This window comes from Balaenoptera physalus, assembly GCF_965194825.1.
Source record: "Balaenoptera physalus genome assembly, chromosome: 8".
Lineage (NCBI taxonomy): Eukaryota > Metazoa > Chordata > Mammalia > Artiodactyla > Balaenopteridae > Balaenoptera > Balaenoptera physalus.
In genome coordinates, this window is record NC_138887.1 from 108,252,867 (window position 1) to 108,276,596 (window position 23,730).

General features: G+C 40.8%; 1 protein-coding gene across 6 annotated transcripts in view; it reads right to left on the minus strand.

Annotated features, from left to right (window-relative positions):
* The window catches only part of DGKI (diacylglycerol kinase iota), a 455,938-nt gene that overhangs the window by 230,654 nt on the left and 201,554 nt on the right, over positions 1-23,730 (minus strand). For all 6 annotated transcript variants that reach the window (XR_014266816.1, XM_082472878.1, XM_082472877.1 and 3 more), the window contains exons 6-8: positions 20,090-20,155; positions 3,577-3,648; positions 128-244 (exon numbers count right to left, since the gene is read on the minus strand). Coding sequence is in view for 5 of the 6 variants with exons in the window: in XM_082472878.1 (XP_082329004.1) it covers positions 128-244; positions 3,577-3,648; positions 20,090-20,155 (255 nt within the window). In the remaining variant the exon portion in view is untranslated. The remainder of the gene's footprint in view (positions 1-127; positions 245-3,576; positions 3,649-20,089; positions 20,156-23,730) is intronic.

Genomic DNA, 23,730 nt, shown 5'->3' on the forward strand with positions numbered 1-23,730 from the left:
ATGGGACCTTGGGGATGAGTGAGCAGAGATCGTAAGAACCCAGAGATTCGTCAGGGGGAGAAAAGCAAGAAGCAGCAGTTACTTTTTCTCTGTGCTGGCCCAGCAGCACCAGGGTTCCGGCAGTTACCTGAGGTTTCTTCACCTTAATGATCCAGGTGGGTGGGACAATAACGGCGGCGTGAGCCCCCAGGGAGCAGGGTTCCTCAATCTGATGCAGCATGAAGCAGGTCACCTTATTGTGAAACTGAAGGGAAAAACAGGCCAGTAAACAATTTTGTGCAAAGGACGATGCTGCCGCAAGAAGGAATAAGCACGTGTACACGTATTACACACACACACACACACACACACACACTCTGAGGTCACACGCTCTCGTCACTGCCCAACCAGCCCCAAGAACCTAGAGACCAGATTTCAAATTCATTCCACTTTACAAACTGATAACGATTGATAACAAGAACTCAATCTTACAGGACAAGCCAGCTAAAATTTGATAAGCTTTTAATAGGCTATTTACATAAAGATGGTAGAGACTTGGAGGGGTCTATGAACGCTAACTTTGCACATAATTTTGTTTCACTTGGCTTGCGCTGGTCACAGACTTGGTTGATCTGGGACGATGTCCAAAAGGAAACGAAGGCAAGCAGAAAGGCAATGCCGACCATCTGCCTCCCCTTTTTCTATCCATAGATGTAAATCCTTCCCAGGTAGTCCTTCCAGTGTAGGGGACCCAGGAAAGAAGATGTCTCTTCTAGAGAGTTGTTAATCCGAGAGGGAACAAAGAGACTGCTCCTGCTAGGTTTGTCCAGGACCACTGAAAAAATAATGGTCCTGTCATACTTGGCAAGTCTAAAGTGCTTTTGGTTTTTGAAAGGAAGTAAAAGTAGACTAATGATCATAACGATACCGCAGTTCTAGGGGCTTAAGTTTATACCCCAATGGACTGAGTAACCTTAGGCCAATCGCATTTTCCATCATCTTTTTTGGTGACTGTAAAGTGATAATGAGTGGTAACATTTGTTTTCTAATAAACATAAAATCCCCATTAAATTGACATTAGCTTCTACTTGGATTGTACTTACTATGACCACATAATTTATCATCTTAACTGAAACAATTTTAAGAATGAAAGGGAGCACCGGTAATAATTATGCTGGAACAGCAGACATAAATTAGGGCTGTTTCAGGAAAACTGGCAAATATAGCCACCCCAATTATGTCACATCAGGGAAATTTTGTCTTTATCGCTGAATATCTTCAAGATCTGACATGATCCATGGCAAATTACTAAATCAATTAATTAAGCGTGAAATACTAATTTATAAGATAATAAATAATTCCCCCTACCACCAGTTACTTGTGATCTGCAAACAATTTGCTATACCAGAGAAATGTCATTTGAATTCCTTCTTTAGAAAGTGATTTTCTTTTAGCAATTCAAATAAACCCCCAAATGAATGGCCATTGCATTTCTAAAATGGTAGGGATCTCAGAGACTGCCCACTCCAACTCTCTCAATTTATACCCGAGTAATCTCTAATCTAGAGAGACTAAGAGGTATGTCCAAAACTGCAGGACTTTTAAGTGGTAGAGTCAGGACCTGAATCCATGAAACCCAGCTCCCAAACCCAGTTTTATTTTCTGCTGCAGGAAGCGCCCATAGAAGGCACTTAATTGTTTGACATCAGATATCCTAGAAGGAATTACCTGTAGTGTTAAAATACACCACCACTGTAATCTGTCTTAAAATGTTTTGTGTTCTCAGTCCTTGAAAAATCACGTTGTAAACCTGGGAAACTCAAAGATATCAATATTTGGAATTGACCAAAACTCTGCCACAGGGGTCAAGCGAAAGTTGTTTTTTAGTGATTCAACTGCACTACAGATTAATAAAAAGAGAGCACATGTGCTCACTGTCAAGTGGGATTGAGTTCCCAAATTGAATAACCCTGGGATCAACCACCTAACCACAACTTGGCAGCTACGGGGGCAGGAGCAGGCACAGCCTGAGGCCAGCTCGATGCTATTTGGCAAGTAACGTCTCACCAGATCAGGGAAACCAGCAGCACAGACGGAGTTGGGGACCCCTGGGCCCTAAATCTGCTTCTTCCTGTCCAGATGGAGATATTGCTTTGACGCCATAGTTTCATTCAAGGACTAGGATGGCCTTATGTTTGTGAACATGTTCTTGAACAGAAGCACAAAGATTATTCGTGTAACAATTAACTGAAAGGAGATGGAAATGCCAAGAATATAAAATGTGCCAGGAGGGTGACACAGCAAGCACTGAGCTTTCCAGACCAAGGCGTCCCTACCTAGTGACAGCAGATCCTCCTGACATGTGCGGGCCTAGGGAAATTATGCCAGAGAGATTATTAGGTTGAAGCTGATGGAACTGCCAAAACTCAAAAGTTTCTGACCCACAAAAATGTCAGTTTCATGTGTTTCAACTAAATGCATCTTCTGCTCCTGCCCTATGGCTTTGTTTGGCTAGGTAAAGCTGTTGTGTGTAGAGTCCTGACGTTTTCCTTCAAACCCTTACCCTCACTAAAACAGCACAGCCCTTTCTTTTCAGGTTGGCTGTGCAGTGAGGGGACAATGTATCGTAATTATACAGTCATTCAAAAAAAAAAAAAAAAAGAATAAAAAAACAGGTGAATTGAGAGATTAGAGCAGGGGTCCAGACTTTTTCTATAAAAGGACTGGATAGTAAATACTTTAGTCTTACAGGGTCATACTGTTTCGGCTCCAACTACTCGACTCTGCTGCTGTAGCATGAAAGTAGCCAGAGATAATACATAAAGGATGGGCATGGCTGTGTTCCAATAAAACTTTATTTATAACAACAGGCAGCAGTCAGATTTGGTCTACAGGCCATAGTTTGCCAACTTATGAGTTAGAGTATACAATGTCTAGTTAAAGAAAAAAACAGGTCCATAGGCAAACAAAAAAATGAACCATCTAGTTGGGACAGAGCTGTTAAAAAATGAAAAAAAGATAAGAGAGGAAAAGTAAATAGGGAAATTACCATTGGCTCCTGATCAGTATATATGTTCAAATGTAAGAAAGATTTACATTTCAATGAGCATACAGCCAACTATAACAACATCCAAACCTAAAGGATACAAGACCACTCTTATCCTAACATAGCCCCATTTAAAAAGAAAGTTGCCCACATCCAAAACAGAAGAACCAAGATGCCTGAATTCCTGTGTCAGAGGGATTATCTAAGGCTGCAATCTCCCACTATAGGAGTCATCGACAATCTAGTGTAGTGGGGAAAACGTGGCGTAGGAGTGAAAAGCCCTCGATTCGAAACCCAGGGATAGAACCAGGAGAGGATTTTCCAATCTGTGATCCCAGGCTTCAATGTATAAAGGGGTTAATTTATAGTTTCTTCCAGCTCATTTATGCTATAGTTCTATAGTTTTGATCTGTCTTTCTTCCTCCACAGATCCTATGAGAGAAATAATACATAAATTTGGATAACGGTCCACTTACAGACAGGAACTCCAGCAATGACATAAGTCGATTTTGATAAAACACGAGCCCACTTTATTTCATCCCCAAACTTACCGCCTGCTTGCACCAGGAACAGCTGATAGCCACAATCTCTTTACTGTGGAAGGAGAATTTCTGCTGGAAGCCCTGGGGTGTCAGAATAAGAAACAGAGAATTAAAACCACTTCAAACACAGTGTGCATCTGCCCTCCTGAAGTCCAACGAAGTAAGGCCAGGCTTAAGGTAACTGGGACGGCAAATCCCACACTTGGCACTGCGGCATCTCCAACTTCTACCACGCAAGAGTTTCCCATCCCCGAATCCTCTGGAGTGTGAGAGAGGAGGCACCAGTATTTCCTTAACACTACTCAAAGTCAGACACAGAAACGTTGTTCTTTTTCTCCCAAATAAATGAGGTTCTGATACATTTTTATTGTAAGTTAAAAAAAAGAGCCGCTTTTGGTTCACATGACTCTTTATAATGGTCATCCATCTCAGAGGTTCTCTACAACCTGAACATGGAACCCACAAAGAGAGAAATGAAGCATGAGAGAGGCAGGTGACCTAGAAGTGAGAGTCTGGGAGATGTCGGGGTAGAGGAGGAAATGCAAACTCTTTCATCATCCCCCGGGATGTGGGGACACAAAACAAGCAGCTTTCAATTTCCATTTTTCGCCAGCAAGCAGCAATGAGATGAATGGAATAGCCAACACAATCCTCTTAATGAACAAACAGAATTACTTTTCCATCAAGAAAGGAAGAGATGCTTTTTGGCTGCTTCTGTCCCTAAATAATTACCAGAGAGAAGTACACAGTAACGCTCAAGGAATTTTTTTTAGCTTTCCCAAAGCTCATCCATTTCTATCTGCCTGTGAAATCTAAGCCAAACAAAATAATGCAGATGACAAAAAAATCTTAAAACAAGGCTTTTGTAAAGTGATCCAAAGAAAACAGAAAGATGTGACGGGCAGGAAAGCTTTTAAGGCATTGGCTGACTAAGTCTTGCTTAACGTATACAGATAACTTTAAGTTAAAAAAACCCCAAAACTCAATTTACACATTATTAAAAGAAGTCCCAACAGCAATTTTTGCAGTCTCCATAATTCCTACCTATCTGCAGCATTTTATATACTAATGAGCATTTCCTCCTTTTTGGTCCTCTCGCCTCTCTTGGTTTCCTAAAACACACTGCAGGTCTCCTTCTCCCTCTCCAATCTCCTGCATGTGGACATAAGACCGGGACCAGTGTCAATCCTCTGTGCTCTGCAATTCCTCCTTGAATCCTTCTCTTTTTTCCCCAACCTCAACTCTCACTTCTAGAAACAGGACCTCTTCCTTAACACCGGACTCTCCTGGATTTTGAAAAGTTTCTCCATCAATATCCCTTTCTCAACAGCTTAAGTAATAATAGAATCACTCAGGGCAGAGGAGTTCACTGAACAAGCATGAGTCTGCTCTCCTTACAAAGGCCTGCTTGGAACATTGGTCCTTGGCTGGCATTCGGGAACTTGAACTTCAGGAGGGGTTCCCCTGTTCCCAGAACAGTTAAGGGTGACTCACTGTGCCTGAACTGTTTGTACAAACATCCTGATGTATGCTGAACACCTGCTTTCCTTCTGGGAGTCTGGAGGTTGGGCATGTGCTAAGCAGGGTATGTGCTTATGTCACCAGCCCCCAATAAAACCCTACTCACCGAGCTTCTGATGAAACTAGGAGACAATATTTCACACGTGTTGTCACAACTCACGTTGGAAGAATTAAGCACACCCTCTGTAACCGTTAGAAGACTTTTGGAGCTTACACTTGGTTTCCTCCAGACTTTACCCCACGTGCCTTTCCTTTGTTGCCTTTGCTTCGTAGCCTTTTGTTATAACAAATCACAGCTGTGAGCGATATACACTGAGTCCTGTGAGTGAATACTGAAACTGGGGTGGTCTTAAGGACACCAAATATACTCATCTCCCCACAAACAATGAGTCCTGCTATACCTCCTCTGTCAAGGAGAATATCATTTCCCCAGCAAAGGATGCACTTTTGTAAAACACACCTGGACTGAATTATTAGGTCCACTTCAGAGCTATAGCTATAGCTATAGAGCTCTTTCCGCTGTGCACAGAAGGAAGCCAGCAGGCAAAAGCAAGCATGCAGAAGCTGGTGCAGGGCCTGAGCAGGGACTCCTGAAGACAACCTTGGCTGTGTGGTGGGATTCTCCCACCCTGGACCCCACGTCCAGCAGGCATCAAGCCCCGGTGACTGGTCACGTCACATCTGGATGTCTGTTCCATCTGCTAACTTGTCTCTCTGTTGACAGTCTGTTTCCCCCTGTGTTCTTCATTCTATCCTGGGCCATGACACCAGGGAAAATGCTGTTGTTGTTGTTGTTTTTAATATCAGCCTCAATCTTAAACAGAACAAACTATTCATACTGACATTCAGCGCCATCCATAATCTTCTCAGCCAATTTTTCTACATCAATCTCCCACTCCCAGCCATTATAAATTCCTGTCTGTAGTGAGATGGGATTAATTATATTCTACAACATGCTTTACTCTTTTATATTTCCATTTTTTCCCATTTTACCATTTTTTGCTGTTTTTTTAAATTCCCAACCCACCATTTAGAGTGCCTACCACTATTTCATATACAGCATCTGAATTTTACTTCCACTCCAAAATCTAAAAAGAAAATGTTCCAAGATCACCTCAATTCACTGTAATCTCTCCTCCTAACCCTACAGGCCTCACCACCTGTATCTCCCCTTGGCACCAATGAACAGCTGCCCTAAGTTGTTGGTTATTTTACGTGCGTATGTATTCTCTCGCCAATGGACTTACAAGCTCTTTGAGAGAAGTCCTTGTAATATTTCTTAATAGATCTCTACAGCTTAGCATAGTTCTTTGAACATCATAGGCATGGCATGAATATTTTCTAATTGAACATCACTGCTACCACACTGTAACCCAACTACAAACTTCATGCTATCCAGACTTTAAAAACCTAACCCAAACCACCTGAAAATATGCCCCCTCACTATGCTCTCGTCCAACTGCTCTAGATACAGCAAACATGCTAGGCAAACCACTTAATGCTTTCTCCCTTCACCTGGAGATGGTAATAAAAATACAAACCTCTCCAACACCTGAGTAGTTATAAGCATCAAATGAGGCAATGCATTCGAAAAGTTCTTTGTAACACAGTTCACATAAGTGAAGGAGTCCATTTATTGCTGGAACCTCTTCCAACCCCTTGCTGACAAAGTCCTCTAGTGTGCCACGTGTGATGAGTTAGCAATACTCTATTCAGTGGTACAGAGTGAGAGCATTAGCCCATCCCTCTATCGATTATCGGCCTTCTGACTTCAAGGAGAAATAGATACAGTCCAGCGTGGCCCTGACAGCCAGGCTGGAACTAGAAACAAACAACAAGGCCAGCCACAACTGGGGCACTGGGCACTGTGCTTATGCAGAACTGTGATGGGTCCCCTGGAGATGAGCCTGGTGTAACCAGCTCTATGCTTTGTTTTGGATTCTCTAGTCTGGCAGAGTCACAGTGGCCATGGCTTCACGGTTACTGTCTACATAAAGACATAAATAGAACCACACTGGAGCCTTCATGCACCAAGTTCCTGCAGACCACCTGCAATGGGGAGGTTTTGGCTGGGATCTCAGCACAGCAAAAAGAGCCAGATTCCTAATTACCCATTTTTAAATTCTGGTCCAAATCTGATATATTATGGTACTGACAGATGCCCTAACTGAATTTCAGCTGACTCTGGTTTTTAAGGGCTATTTTGGCTTTGTTGCCTCTTTCTCTTGTGCAATCTAGGGCATATACCAAATAGCACTCAGTTTTACAGCCTTGGCTGAAACCAGGAAAAAGGGCTTTACTTGAAACAAACTATTTTATTGTTTACGTATTTAACTGAGGTTTGAGTGAGGGAATTTCCTGACTGTAGCCTGACTCCCTGTTTGATTTGATTTGATCCAATCCAAGAGTTGTTACTGCTCTTGCCTCCAAAACTTTAACCATCACCAACAAAATAAACCTCTCCATATCCACTTGCATATTCAAGGCTCACAAAGTATTACAAAAGGCAAACCCAAGGGAATTATAAGACTAAATTAATATCTATCTTAACACAGAGAACTTCATTTTTGCTCAAGTACTCCCTTTCATTTTTGAAAAATGTATATACTCTTTTACACATTTTATATTTAATATCTAAAATGTTCATCCCACGTTTAATTAGATGCAAAGTTCATTATTTCTAGAAAAATTTAAAATAAAACTATTATAGCACTTTTGTAAACTTATCCAGTGGGCTAAAAATACCAGAGCAATTTGATACTCACAATGTAAAAGGAAATTTTTCCAATCGGAGCCCATCTCAAACCGGTTGTGCCGTTCCCATGCAACTGCTTTTAACCAGCGGAAGCTGACAACCAGTGATGACGTTTCAGGGTTTGACCAGCTGAAGCTGGTGAGTAGCTAAGACCTTTGAGTGACCTAGGCGCAGAGCCACAGCAATCAACCTAATTGAAAACTTTTTTCTAACCAATAGAAAACGACGTTTGTTTGACCTGTGAGTGACCCACATGCAAACTCACACTGACCTAATTGAAAACTGTTTTCTGACTAATAAAAAATGGCACCTGTTTTAACCCATGATCTACAGACTTATGGACTAATTCTGTCCTATCCAGAGCTCAAACTTCAATCTTTAATTAGCAAAGTCACCATGAACCGATCTCTTTCCTTGTACATGCAAATTGTTGACTTTTTCCCCGTCAACAAACTATTCAGCCCAGTTTTCCACAGATAGATGTACCCTTGCCTGGCAGTGCGAATCACTGGATATTAGGCTAATTTTATAATATGCCTTTTCCTTGGCTGTATCACAGTGTAAAAATGGTACCATTAATACTGTAGTTTATGCAAGATTAGGGTTCATTTACTCATAGAAAATCTAATTTACCTGAACTTCCTAAAGCTTCCTATACTGATTTTACTGGTTTTAAGCTAAAATTTTTATAAACACTCAAGATTTTCAAAATGTAAACATACACTGAATTAAAATTGAATTAAAATAAACAATATCTTTATAAATTGAATTATGGTAACCAATTTTTTTATAACTTCTGACAGTGCTACAAATTATGTGAATCTACCGTTACTTTATTAGAATTATCATTGAAAAATCTAAATTCTTGTCCATTGGGTTTAACTATAATATACTTTATGGCATTAATTAAGAGCTCTGAAAGTTTATCAATGCCCTTATTGTCCATAATATGCCCTCCATCAAGGGTAATCACTGACTCGGGCACATAGATTGACATTTTATTATTCCTCAATAGAGCCTCTGCGTCCTTCCATTCTAATGTCGGTAATTACGATTTATTAACCCAAGCCAGTCAGTCTTATTATCCTCAGATAGTTTCCGCTTTTTCCATTAATTTATCTGACAGCCCCTGCTACAAGCTATAGGTCATAAATTGAGTCTCCTGGGGAGAGCGGTGCTGGGAAAAGCGAAATTCAGGGCACAGGATTCTCAGCATAAGTTAACACTGTTACCACAGATCTGTCAGACTGTATGAAGAGCCTAAGACGTGATGTCCAGAACACCGTCCTCAGAAGCAGATGACTTCATGGAAGTCAATGGCTTAACCTTGCAATTAATGTATAATTGAAATTAAGCCTATAACAATAGTCACTGGTTTACATTTCAATTTAAGTGTTAACTATTTCAACTGTGATGTTTATATTTCATATTTTTATCACCCTTCTGATTCTAGGATAAAAATGCTTTATTCAGATACTTATATTCAATATGGCCAAAACTGCATACAAAACTTTAACTGTTGGGTTTATATCTTTGTCCTAGAATACCAGGGAAGTTCCTTACATGACAATATTTACCTAATGACACAACCAGCTACAATTATAATAATGGTGTTCCAGGAAAATTAATGTCCATCTCTGACTGCCCCCTAATTGAAAACCTTCCCAATAAAAAGTATAATTTTAACGCTGACAGTATTCACCAAGAAGGTTGTTTTCTGGAAAATTTGTTTTTAACAAAACACTATTTTTTTTAAAGTTGATGTTACCACAGTTACCAGCTACAAATCATTACAGATATTCAGAGAAGCCATATAATCTATAATCTTGCTGACAGTATGACATTCCAGGAAATAACTGGCTGTACTCTCCACTCTTAAGTAACTGAGGAAAATGCGCTTTCACTGGTAAAACTAATTACACTTTCTTTTTGTTCAAACTTAGACTGTTTTGCTATAACAGCCCCCAGGCAACTGAGAAAGAGACTTACAAAATTTGCCAAAATTACTCTGATTGTGTCCCTCCTGGCTTCATGAATTTATGTCAAAGGAATATCACCAGATAATGCATGCCTTAGAGAAAGAAAAGATTCTGCTACCTAGAAATAGTTTTGACTTCACTTGGGATTTTAATAGTCAACTGATGGGTTTTCCAGCTGTCCCTAATATAGCAACTCTAGCAGGCCTATTTCTGTGAGATTTTAATTTCTGCTTCTTCTATCACAGCAATTCTGGCATCCCTATTTCACTTAACATGAACTGTTTTTTTGGTGTTTTTTGTTTGTTTGTTCAAGTTTCCAATGCCAGCCTAGTGTTAGATCTACTCTTCCTGGTAGTATCTCAGATGACCTAATAATCTTTTCACACCAATGTACCCAGCCAGGAACGTGCAGAGGCCGCTCAGAGAGAAAAAGGACTGCATCTCGAAAGATCTAGCTGTATGACCTAACCAATATGTACCAGCAGGAATGGGAAAGTGTGTATGGGACTGGGTCCTGAGAGTGCAGGACAAAGGGGGCAGGACTTAAAGCTGGATAAAAGAGGGTTTCTCAATGTCGGAGCACTCATCTACAACAGAGACTCTAACACATTATCAGGAACCCCAGAAGATGGTGCTAACACTAGGACAAACACTAATACTAGACTGGCGTTTGAAAACTTGAACAAAAAAACAGACCGTGTTAAGTGAAGTAGCAATGCCAGGATTGCTGTGATAGACGAAGAAACAATCAAAATCTCACAGAAATAGGCAAGTTAGAGTTGCCGTGGCATGCCAGGGACAGCTGGAAAACCCATCAGTTGACTCTGTCCTGCAAGAGGGCCTAAAGGATATTCCACTTACCAAAACAATAAGAAATGTGCTGGTGAGAAGGGTGTCATCATCGTTGAGAAACTCTCCTCTCCTCTGTAGGTTAGGCCTGATGGTAGGAAATCCTACAGAGTGAGCACTGTTGATACCAATTAGGATTACAAAGTTCCGAAATAATAAGGAACTTGTGGCAGCACTTAACCATTAAAGCAAGGTGGATGCAATTACTGCAAGACTGAAGTTCCCGCCATGGCGGCTTGACCAAATGGTTAATACAGCACGACCTCCCAGAGGCAAGATAGATCATCAGATAAAAGACGTATTAATCGATACAATAAAAAGAAATCAAGAATGGAGGATCAAGAAATATGAGGGCAAATGCTCCAATAAAGGGTCATGATATTTTGCCCCATTTCTGGACTAAAGGAAGTTTTCAAAGATAGAACCCAAAGGGCAAGTTCCCAGGAGAATCCTGCAACATCACAGCAAGAGTCTATGGCAACATTTCCCCAGACTCTATCTAAAAGGATCTACCTGGTCCATTTACTTGGGTAGTTGTACAGTGGGGAGAAAGAAATGTCCAAATATTTTAAAGACTGTTGGACAAGAGTGCAGGTCAACATGTATACCCAAGCACCGGAGTCTGAAACAGCACCATGGTCCCCTACTAGAGTAGGGATGTATGAGGTCCAGTTTAAAAAAAGGAGTCCTGGACCAGGGATGGTTTATAGAGAGTCTGCTGTCTCCACAAACCCAGCAGGGTTATTTCCCCTGGTCCCTAATTTTATAATTGGAGTGAACATGCTGGGAGTTTGGCAGAACTCCAATACTGGTTTCTTGGCCTGTTGCGTAAGTGCTGGCATAGTAAGAAAGCCCGAGTGAAACACTCAACCACCCTCCTAGTCATATCTAAATCAAAACCAATGTCACATTCTCAGAAGTAATAGGTATTAAATGGTTAATTTTGTATGTTATGATAATGTTATTGTGTTTATTTTTAAAAATTATTATCTCTTTATGTGCCACCCTTAAAGACTAAAGGAGGCAGTGGTGGTGTTCCCCAAAATATCCCCATTTAATTCACCAGCTGGGCTCCTACAAATCCAGATATTATAGTGGAGAATAATGCTGGACTACCACAAATGCAACCCAGTATACTCTAATTGTAGCTACTGTGTCAAATTTGGGATCTTTTGGCCTTGAGTATATGACCTATGGTCATCGATTTAGCAAATGAATTATTTTCCTTCCCTCTCTGAAAGGAGAATCAAAAACCATGTGCATTCACTTGTTAGGGTTAACAGTGTACTTTTACAGCCTTGTGCCAGGGCTTTTAACTCTTCTGAATCTTACCCAAATATAGTGCAAAGTAACCTGAACCATATGAACAATCTGAAGAATACCACTTGGTCCACCATATCAAAGGTATCATATTAAGGTGGATGAGCAAGAAGTGGCAAGTATATTGGAGGTTTTGGTGAGACAGAAGGTGGGGAGATAAGCCCTATGAAGAATCAGAGGTCCCACACATCAATGAAGCTTCTAGGGTTTAGTGGGCCAGGGTGTGCTAGAATATCCTGCCCAATCTAAAGGACAAATTATTGCATTTCACAATTTTAACCACTAAGAATGAAGCACGGTACTCTGTAGGTCTCTTTGAATTCTGAGGCAGTATATTCCACACTTAGGAATACTGCCTCAATCAGTTTATTGGATGATATTAAATGCTGCCAGCTTAGAGTAGAGCACAGAACATGAAACAACTCTGCAGTGGGTCCAGTCTGCAGTGAAAGTAGGCCCTGTCACTTGCAGCAGGCCCCATGCTATTGGAGGCACTGGGTAGGAGAAAAGATGCGCTATAGAGTTTATGACAAGCACCAATAGGAGAATTACAACATAGACTCTAGGATTCTGAAATGAGGTCGTGCCATCTGTAGGAGAGATTTGTATATCTTTCAAAAAACAGCACCTGGTATGTTACTATGTTATGGTGGAGGAATACCTGAATCACCAGGTAGTCATGAGCTGGGTTCTGTCAGATCACTAAGTCATAAGGTTGGGTGGGCCCAGCTGCAATTCATTGTTACATTTAAATGGGAACATCTGGGATCTGGCACCAGCAGTACCAAAGAACACAAGTATGACACACGAGTAGGTAGCTCAGACTCCCCATATTATCCACTGTTATAATACTAGGCCTCTCATTCAACTCACACCTATGGAAATATGGGGATCCCTTATGACCATCTGAAAGAGAAGGAAAAAGCTGTGATAGGCTCATGGATGGGTCAACTTGGCACATGAGTCCAAGCCAAAAGTAGACTACTACTTCACTAAAGCCTACTCAGGAGTTTTCCTAAGGGACAGAAATGAGAAGGAATCCTCCCAAGGGACATAACTTCAGGGGGTGCAGCTGGTCCCCCACTTTCTGTGAAAAGATAAGTAGCCTGATATAAGAATATATAATGACTTACAGGTAGTGTTGAATGACTTGGCTAGTTGATCAGGGGCCTGGAAGGAAAGAGGAGATCAGGGGAAGAGGCACATGGATGAACATAAAGTGAAGATCACTGTACTGCACATTAACGCCCACCAGAGAGCATTCACGGTATAAGAACTAAAAACTTAGATATAACAACTCAGACTCCACACGTTGTTGTGAGCTATCCATAGCACTATGGGCTCAGAAGTGGAGTAGCCGTGATGGCAGGGATGAATGCTACAGCTGCGTCCAGCAGCATGGGCTTCCTCTACCACCACTGCTACTATCACTGCTGACTGTCTAGCCTGCCAGCAAAAGATACCAAAGCTGAACACTCAATATGGCACCAACCTTGAAAGGGAACGACCAGATGCTTGGTGGCAAATTGATTACACTAAACTCCTTCCACTCTGGAAGTGGGAGCAAGTCACCTTGACCGGAATCAACACATATTGTAGGTATGGGTTTACCTTTTCCTTCTGCAGGGCCTCAGTCAGCGCTACTATGCAAGGTCTTACAGAGTGCTTAACCCACCAACACGGGATCTTATACAACACTTTCAGACCAAAGAATACATTTTTGTATTCTTGATATGGAGGTTCAGGAGTGGGCATATGGCCATGAGATACACAAGTCCTACCACATCCCACACCATCAAGAAGCTACAGGCCTGACAGAGAGATGGAAAGGTCTTTTGAAGATGTGACATGGGCTTCAGCTTTGAGAGGGTATCCTATGAGCACCATCCTCTAGTCTCAGTATATTGACCAAACTCATGATCATTTAATGGTGCTGTGTTTCCATGGTAAAATACATGGGTGCAGAGACCAAGGAGTGAGAGGAGGAGGAGCCCGGCCTACTATCACTCCCAGTGGCCCACTTGGGGAATTTGTGCTTCCTTTCTCCACAACTCTGGGCTCTGAGAGTCTGAATACCAGATGGGGAATATCTCCACCATGGATAACAGGAGGACCTTAAACCTTAAACTACCACTGCACCAAGTTACTGTGGCATCTTTGTGTCAAGAGACTAGCAGGCACAGGAAGGGGTCACCATCTTGATCCTGATCATTAGGTGGGGGATAGTTATTTGACAATGTAGGCAGTAAGAAAATATCTGGCACCCAGATTAGCCACTGGGGCATCCTTTCTAATTCTCTGAAAACTTTTGATGGTCAATAGACAAGTGCAACAGCCAAGACCAGGGGATCAGACTGCGTAGGGTAAGGGTCTTGGTCACTCCATCAAGTAGGTCACTGCTAGAGACTGAATGCTTGTGTCCCCTCAAAATTCGTATGTTGAAACCTAATCCCCAATGCGTTGGTATGTGGAGGTGGGGTCTTTAGAGGGTGATTAGGTCATGAGAGTGGAGCCCTCATGACGGGATTAGTGTCCTTATAAAATAGACTTTTATAGCTCCCTTGTCCCTTTTACCATGTGAGAACTCAGCGAGAAGATGGTCATCTATGAATAAGAAGTAAGCTCTCACCAGAAACTGAATCTGCCAGCATCTCAACTTTGGACTCCTAGCCTCCAGACTGAGAAATAAGATTCTGTTGTTTTTAGGCTACCCAATCTAGGGTATTCTGTTCCAACAGCCCAAACAGATGATCACCTGGACAAGAAGAGTTAATTGAGCGTGAGGTGACTACAGAAAGAGTGGTTGAGGAAGGAGATGTGAACATCAGTTGCAGACTTAAGACCAGCTGCCAGAGAGAGGGCTGTAGTGTATCCCACTAACCTTCCTCTTAAATGTTTCCCCAGGAAGTAAGACCAACCAGAATCCCGGAGGAACTTTTCCGAACATGTATTTTATGAAGCAAGTGACTCTGAGAAGCACAAGGGACGGACTGTCGTAGATGTTGATGTTCCGCCCAGAAAACTCTGCTGCGGGCCTGAGGCACTCAGCTCATTCTCCCAGTTGATAGGAGTGTTGGAGGCTGATGGCTTTCCAAGGAGTCACCTTTCCATCCTTAAGCATTGCCCTAAGCCTAAAAGAGTCACCTTGGCCAAGGACAGCCCACATCCAATGACTGGTCAAGGCAGGGCAACTCTGAGGGGCTATTCCAGATCCTTATGGGATTGGCTGAGGTCTTTGTTGGAGCTGCACTGCAGTTCAACTCCTCCTTCTGCACAATCCTCGTGCCTTCACTTGCGAAGCCTTTTCTGAAGAAAGAGCATTAGGGACCAGAGTGACTAGAGCATCACATTAGCTGTAACTACTAGGACGCTGGCCATGCCAAAGACTAGGGAAGCAGTGGCAGTAGCAAAACGTCTCTACAGGTGAGAACTGAGTGACTTAACCACCTGGAGACCACAGCAAGGAACACTCTGCTTCCGAGCCCTCAGCCCCATCCCCCCTTTTTTTAAACCACTTTGAAGTATGAATGACATACAAAAAAAGCTGTACATATTTAATGTGTACAACTTGATGAGTTTGGAAACAAGTATACACCTGTGAAACCATCATCACAATCTATTCCGTAAACATATCCATCACCTTCAAAAGTTTCCTCCTGCCCTCCTTGGTTACTATTATCTTTTGTGATAAGAACACTTAATATAACATCTACCCTCTTAGAAAAATTTCAACTATTCAATATAGTATTGTTAACTACAAGCAGTATGCTGTACACTAGATCTCAAAGACTCATTCATCTTGCATAACTGAAACTCTGTACCCTTTGTACCCTTTGTACCTCTCCATTTCCCCTTCCCCAGGTGAATCGGGAAGACATTATGCTCAGCAAAATAAGCCAGACACAGGAAGACAAATACTACATCATGTATGATAACACTTATATGCGGAATCTAACAGAGTCAAATGTATAGAAGCAGGGAATAGAATGGTAGCTGCACTTATCTCCTTCCTTGATACTCAGCCAAGGACAGAAAGAAAAGCCAGGCTTCCAGCAGCTATGTGGGCACAGGCTCCACGGAGAGGCTAGATTTCTTTGGACTTGTTGTATTACCCACTTTACATTCTCAACAATCCTCCTGAGGCTAATGGCATCTGGACAAACACACAGACAGGCGAATAACCAAACCTGCCTAACTAGTGAATGGACCCTCACCCTTGAACTTCCTTTCCTTGTTCCTAACTCTGCAGGGCCTCTTGAGAGCTGACCTCCAGGGCTCACACATTTTTAAACCAGAAAAGAATGGTGCTTCTTTACTGAAGGAAACAACCCCCAAAGCTCCAGATCAGTACTTTCCATTATTTTTAGACTCTCTAATCCCTTTCACTATTCATCCATATCTCAACCACACCCCCATGGAATGTCTTAAATCATTTTTGTCATTTTTGCAACACAAAAATGCCATTAAGGATTCTTCCTTTAGATGGGTATATTTCAATTATTGCACAAGTTCATTTTAAATTCATTTTTAACAATATTCATTACAATAAAGAGTAGTTTTGACATTTTCCCACTTAATTAGTGCTACCTGCAATTTAATTTACTTTAATTATATATGAAAGTACATATAATTTATAGATGAATAATTCATAATTATGTGGCATGTTTGGTTAGGAAATTGGAAGACATCAGAAATGTAGACCAAAGTTAGACTATGTGTTGTTGTGTTAAAAACTGCTTTCATGATTTGATGTTTGAAATTTAAAATTTTTAAGTTTTAAAAAATTAGCTCGTTTATTTTATAACTTTTATATATGTTTCCAAATGAAGAAATAAAAGATAAAATTTCAAGTTGCAATTGACAAGCATATTTCCACAATTGCCATACTGCTGGGTTTGGATGGTTCCTTTAAAAATGAAAGGCCAAATTAGCTATAATCATGACTATCTTTTTTCTTTGCATATTGATTTTTTTAAAGTACTACTAGGGATAACTCAGTGTTGAATAAATCTCGATTGAATGAATGCAATGTGTAGATGTGGTGAAGATCAGTAAAGAGGTACGTTTGCAGAATAAGTATGCAGCTTGTTTTTAACCATTGGCCAAGTATAGATTTACACTAAATATGGGCTGGATCAATCCCATTGTCCCTCTGGATCCACTTTCCATCTTTCTCTACCCTGTGTCCTGTTGTAAAACGTTAACTTTTATGGATTGCCTCAACAATGTCCCTTGTGCTCTGGTTTCTATTGGGTTTGGCCACTGGAGACTGAAGGTGAGTGAAGTTGGGATATTTATTCCCCCAGCTGGTAGATCACCTCAGGCTGGCTAAGTCTCATGACTTAATCTCATGACCGCTTTAGACTTGGCTTGACCACAGATCCCTGCTGTTACTAGCCTCGAGTTTTTCACAATCCCTTGTAGTTTCTTTTCTGCTCACACATTTTAAATATTCTCTTTATTAAACACTTATCAAATTACATAATTTGACTGTGACAGCTCTTTTCTGCCTGGACCTTAACTCTTTCATAATGTAGGACTCTGAACGAAAACAATGTAAAACTATGTGATGGTCATAAACATGGCAGCCTGGTAGTCAGTGAATGTTAAAGCAACTGAGCAATTGAATCACGAGCTCTCTCATCTGATATTCATTATATGACACACACACTCAGCCAAATGCATATTCAAGGCTTGAGAGAAAATTAGTCTCTAATTAGTCTCAAATATTTACTGTTGATTCTAAAAAGTAGAAAGTGAAACCACAAATACCCTTAACCATAAACACTCACTAATAACCCCAAAAGTTTTCAAACCACTGGTTTAAACATTTTTTTTGCTAAGTAAAGTATTTTTTACCCCATCCCAATGGATAAATTATGGAATAATGTGTATAGAAGTCTGTGTGTGTGTGTGTGTGTGTGTGTGTGTGTGTGTGTGTGTGTATGGGGAATGGTTTAGAAATCTCTGGATATGTAAGAATGTACAACCAACTGTACTGATGAAAACTATGCATAGCACCAAAGTCTGAAATGAATCTTCAATCCCTTAATCTGCAAATGGAAAGAGAGTCACTCACTAGTCTTCCCCTAATCCAGGGGAGAAGCCAGGCTCCAAAGAAGGGTTATTTATTATCCAGCAAGGAGACACAGGTTTAAGACCATCAAATGCCACAATTGCTTGAGTCTCTGAGAATCCATAAGCAGCTGGATTATAAACACAGGACATGAATATAACAATATCATATTATGGGAACTCTATGTGAAGAGCTGGGCTCACAGATTTCCCTGTGGAGAGCTGTGACAAGCAGCGAGCTGTGAGTGCTCTGAGACGCCTGCCTGGGGACACTGGGCAGGAAGAGAGACATGGTCGCAGCAACTCAGAGTACAGGGTGTCCAGCTCTTCCCCTTCGGTTGACCACGCCAACAGAAGACAAGCCAGAAAAGGGAGTGAAATACGAGGCTAGGGAATACTTGTCGCAAGATATATAATGCTTATTGATTTTCTTTTAATAAAATTCCTCCAAATCTATTATGGCTGGAAAGTTGCTGAGGCGGTGCCAGCTACTAGGCCGTCCAGTGAAGGTATTTTCTCCAAAGGGAAGAACCTGTTCATCCAGATCCTTCCTACCGTCCACATCTCTGACCTCAAAATTGGCCATGCCTACCTGTTTCTTCTCTCTTACGCATACACATGCACACATTCTTATGGGAAAGTTGCAGACAGTCTACAATCCACGAAGTAAGAGAAAATCCATAAGCCCTAGGGCAACAGCAGACAGGGAAGGAGTAGACGGAGCCAGTGAAGGAAGGTCATGTGAGGGTAGAGGGCTGACCTCCTTTTTCCCAGCCGTGTAAAATGGCTGGTAAGCAACTTTCAACTCCTCCTCTCTCCCTCCCTCCTCCTCTTCTTTTTACCTCCTCCTCCTTTTAACCTATTTTGCCTGTCCTCTTTCCAGGCTAGAAAGGAACCAGCTGAGAGTCACTGTGTTGAACTGGAGGAGATAATACCAGTTATAATGGAGGCCCATACCCTTGAGACTAAAGTGTGCCACCTTCCAAAGAAGAGCTTGGTAACCAATGGCTACAGCATATTTCCCTTTCAGGCACTGGGAAAACAGCAACATTAATCAAACTTTTTCCACGTCTCGCTCGCCCTCAACACTACTCAGGCAGCCAAAACTTCCTTGCCTCCCTCTATTGTCAAAAATGCCATACTGGTCAACTCACCCCAGTGCTTGACCCAAAAGAGTCACATGAATAAATAAACAAATTAGAAATGAATTGATGAGGAATATACTCTCCCAAATTATCTTGCTCTCTACCAAATCAAAACTTTCCTTTATTGAGACCAGCTTACGTCTATGTAATTAAAAAAAAAAAATCTTTGTAGTAGGATTCACCACCAATTTAACTTTCTCTGAGGATCCTTTCATTCCTAAAGTAGACCTTTGTACATTGAAAAAGCCATAATCCAAATCTGTTAGGGTCAATAACATGGAATCTACAGAGCATGCAGCTGTCAGATCCCCACCTCACTCTTCCAAGTGGCCCTGCACCCTGAGGGGCCTGTAGCCAGTCATACTTAGAGAGTAGACATAAATCACCACCTATGAGAAGGGCATCTCTTTCCAGGAACTGGATAATATCCCAAGAGAGCAACACATTTCCTGCTTCCATGTTGTCCTTCTACCCAGTTCTGCTTAACCATAACATATCAACACGAGTAGTATCGCTCATCAACCTACTGACTTTCTGTTGGTGTTCAAAGAAGTATGATGGGCCAGCAGTCCTCAGGAGGGAGTTTTAACAAAATAGGAAGTATCCTTTTTTTAAACTATCCACAATGAAATTCACTGTAAAAGTCCATCCATCTCTCTTAAAACGTGCTAATTCCTTGTATGGAGACCACTGCTTCTTGAGTGAGTTCTAGAACAAATAAAACACCTCTTAAGGGAAGGGGACCTAGAGAAGGGAGGCCTTTGGGAAAGGAAGGGACGTCCTGAGCCCTGGATCCGGGTGACTGGACTCATCTACCTTGGGTGCTTGCCAAGGCCTGAGAAGCCTCCTGCGATGACCGTGGGGTGCAGGCCCCTTACCTTACCACACTGCTTACATTTTCCCTCCTGCCGACGCCTGTGTACCCAGTGATGACGCACAAAATTCTGTGGGAAAACAAAAGTAAATAAACATGTTTCAATTCGCAAACTCCAATGTTAGGGTTTTTTTTTACTGTTTTAAGAATAAAGATTTCCGCCAACAATCATCTAAGCCCATCTAAGCACAAAAACAAATATGTGTATGTGTGATTTGTTTAACAATAAACATGAACCCACTGGGGAAAATGAAGCCAAGTCTCCATCCTCAGTGACCTTTCGTATCTGTAGAAAGCATTAATCATGCCCTCCCTCTGCGGCTTCCTGGTAACAAATGGCCATAATGAATTCCCGTTACTCTGCTCTCCGTCTAGTAAAACATTGTGCAGATTTGTGACCTTGGGCTGGGGCGGGGGGGAGAGTGGGTAACTGAGGCAGGTAAAATATCCTTAAAGAAATGAGAAGGTGAAGGAGAGAAGGACAAAGACATCCAATCTTTTTAAACAAATATGTATTTAATGCTTTATAAATGCCAGGCAGGCACTGTACTAAACATTTGAGTCAGAAAGAACTTAAAGAAATTAAATTCTCAGAAAGAAATAGATCTCCTGATTTGGGACTTACATGGTGACAGTTTTTCACTAGCAAAAGTGAAGGAAGAGAAAAGCTGAAGGAAATTGATGACAAAGACAAGAGATGTGGGCATATCGCGAAATTCTGCAATGAGGTTGTATTTAAACTGTCCTTGGATAACCTGAATGAGATCAGCTTCCAAGGTCTATTCTTGGCTTGAGCTGTAGGAAACATGGAAGGTCCTTTTCCTCCCAAATAGAAGCACCCGTCACCCCAGCTGTTGGGATACTTTACAAGAGAGAAGGTGGTCTTCAGGCCTAATGGTACAGGTAAACCCTAATAACTTCCATACAACTCATCTCTCTTAGGCCAATACACCTAAAATATTTGCTAATGTTTTTCTCCTGCCCTTTTCTGAGAAAACATACTTTACCTGAAATTAACATGCGTATTGTCAGGCCACAGTCCATACTTTCCCTTTAAAATAGGCCCTTTACCATATATTCAGTCTTTCAACAAATACTTACCAAATGCCTACTATCCAGGCATTGTTCTAAGTACAGAGGGACACAGGAAACAGATCAGTGTCGAGAAAAAAAAATGTTATATCAAGGCATGAAATTCAGAGTGACAAAGATACCTCTAACAAGCGTTAGCATTATCAATTCCAAAGTGCCACCTCTATTTCTCTTCGTAACGTCAAACCAAGTTAAATTAAAACTAAACAAAGATCCTGGAGGAATAATGGTCTTTTAACTATAATAAGATATAAAAAAACATAATGGTCCCACTAATTAGTCTAGTTTTTATCTGGCTTTTCGCACTGTGGCAGTTTAATGAAACAAGGACACAATTCTTACATTGTTCTCAGAAAGAAGCTAATAATAACAGTTAACATTTCTTGACTACTAACACTGTCAGGCACTTTTTTAAATGCCTTACATGTAATAATAATTTTAATTTTCATGAGAATTTTCATGAGTATAGGTGCTGTTTAGTTGATAAGAACTAGTAAAACCCCGAGTTGGTAAAATATTGAAATATTTCTATATTGGTTGATAAATTGCAGTTTAGTGCCCCTACCATCCCCCGGCTCCTCCCTGGATGCCATACCCCCCCCCCCGCCGCCCCCCAACACTGGAGCCCACTCCTACCTCCTCATTATTAAGCAACTAGAATGTTAATTTTGGGCATAACAGGTCTCCAAGATTCTGGAGCTCTCTTCTGAAAATAAATCATGTTACTTGGGCGATGCCATTGGGTTCTCCCACAAACTCAGAAGACCGGGCTGTGCCCCACTGATGGCAGTTGTCTGTCCAAGCTTAAATATCAATATAAACAATTTTGGGGGCCTATGGCTGCAAGTCCAGAAACCTGCTCAGTTATCAGCGTCCATACCTTCAGGTCAGTGAAAAAACTCTACTGGGGATGATGATATTGGACCCTCCATCTCTCTACTTCACAGATGAAGTGGACCACTCCAGCTTTCCACCCACTCAAGTGAGAAGCACTTTAGCCCACTGCCTGTTTAAGAATAAGGGCTGGGGAGGCCTGGGGCCAACTGCCAGTTGTACTCTACCCCAGTTCACATCATTGTAGGGCATGTTATCAGAGGGTTTGACTTGAATTATCATTATCGTCCTCATTTTACAGATGACAAAACTAAGGTATAGAGTGGCGACTTCAAATGTCAGGGGCAGAGCAAGGATTCAGACCCAGGCAGGCTGGCAGCACTGTGTTGCGGCGCCTCTCCTCTGCTCTGAAAGATCAGGTTCAAGATCCTTCAATAAATGATTTCAATGACAGTCAGTAGTGGAAATATTGAATACATCAAAATGTCAGGCAGTATTATGAGAGATAGAAAAATTTACTATAATTGCTGTTAGTTTAGCAGAAGCTGAGGGAGAATGAACAGTATCATTGATGTTAAGAGAAATTCTCTGCTTATTGAGATTATAAATCACCTAATGACTCTCAATTTAAGAATTTAGGGAGGGAAACATTGGAAGAATTTGATGCAATTACCTATGAGAAATCATGGCTGACTCATGGAATTATTTAGCTAATTATTTGACAGCTCTAATCAAAAGATTAAACCAGCAGTTTCCACAAATCAACAATTATTTAGAAATTATAAGACTGACGATGAATCATTTCTGCTGCAACATACATCGTTTGGTAAGCAGGTTTATAATACCATGTAGTTTAGTTTATTTAGGGAATAAAAGAGAACATTTTTATAATACCATGTAGTTTAGTTTATTTAAGGAATAAAAGAGAACATTTTTATAATACCATGTAGTTTAGTTTATTTAAGGAATAAAAGAGAACATTTTTATAATACCATGTAGTTTAGTTTATGTAAGGAATAAAAGAGAACATTTTTATAATACCATGTAGTTTAGTTTATTTAAGGAATAAAAGAGAACATTTTTAAATTGTTTATTTAAATATTTATGACTCTGCAAGTTGTTAAATAAATATTTTTAATATCATCCTTCCTAGGAAATAGGTAGGAAATTAAGGCCCAGATAAAATAACTCAAACAAAAGCACTACTATAGAAACTGAGTAATTGTCTCTAATCTATGGCCCTGATTTGAGATGTCAAGTATCCATCTATTCAGAGGTCTTCTTAGGCCTGATATAAATTTCTTCTATTGCTGCTTAAACATAGCTGGAACAAAGTAAAAGCCAATAAATGTGTGCTGAATTGAATGAAATTCTCAACCTAATTTCTTTGACAATTATATTGTGTAGTTATCATTTTGGAGGATCACCCACTGTCTTTATCAATTAGGGGGAAAAACCATTTCTATAGAATCACTGCTGTTTTATCATCCTTCTTTCCCAAGCACTTAAATTTTTCACACTATTTCCTTTTGACTACTATTTATATCTTCCAAATTATTGAAATGAAATTAGACTCAGGATCTTCACATTGCAAATATGAGTGTTGATTCACTGCTGTTAAGCTAGCAAAGCAAGGCTGCTGACACCATAACATCTTTTTATTGTTCATCAATAATCTGAATTATTCATATAGCATCTTCAAATACTGGGTAAGGAAAG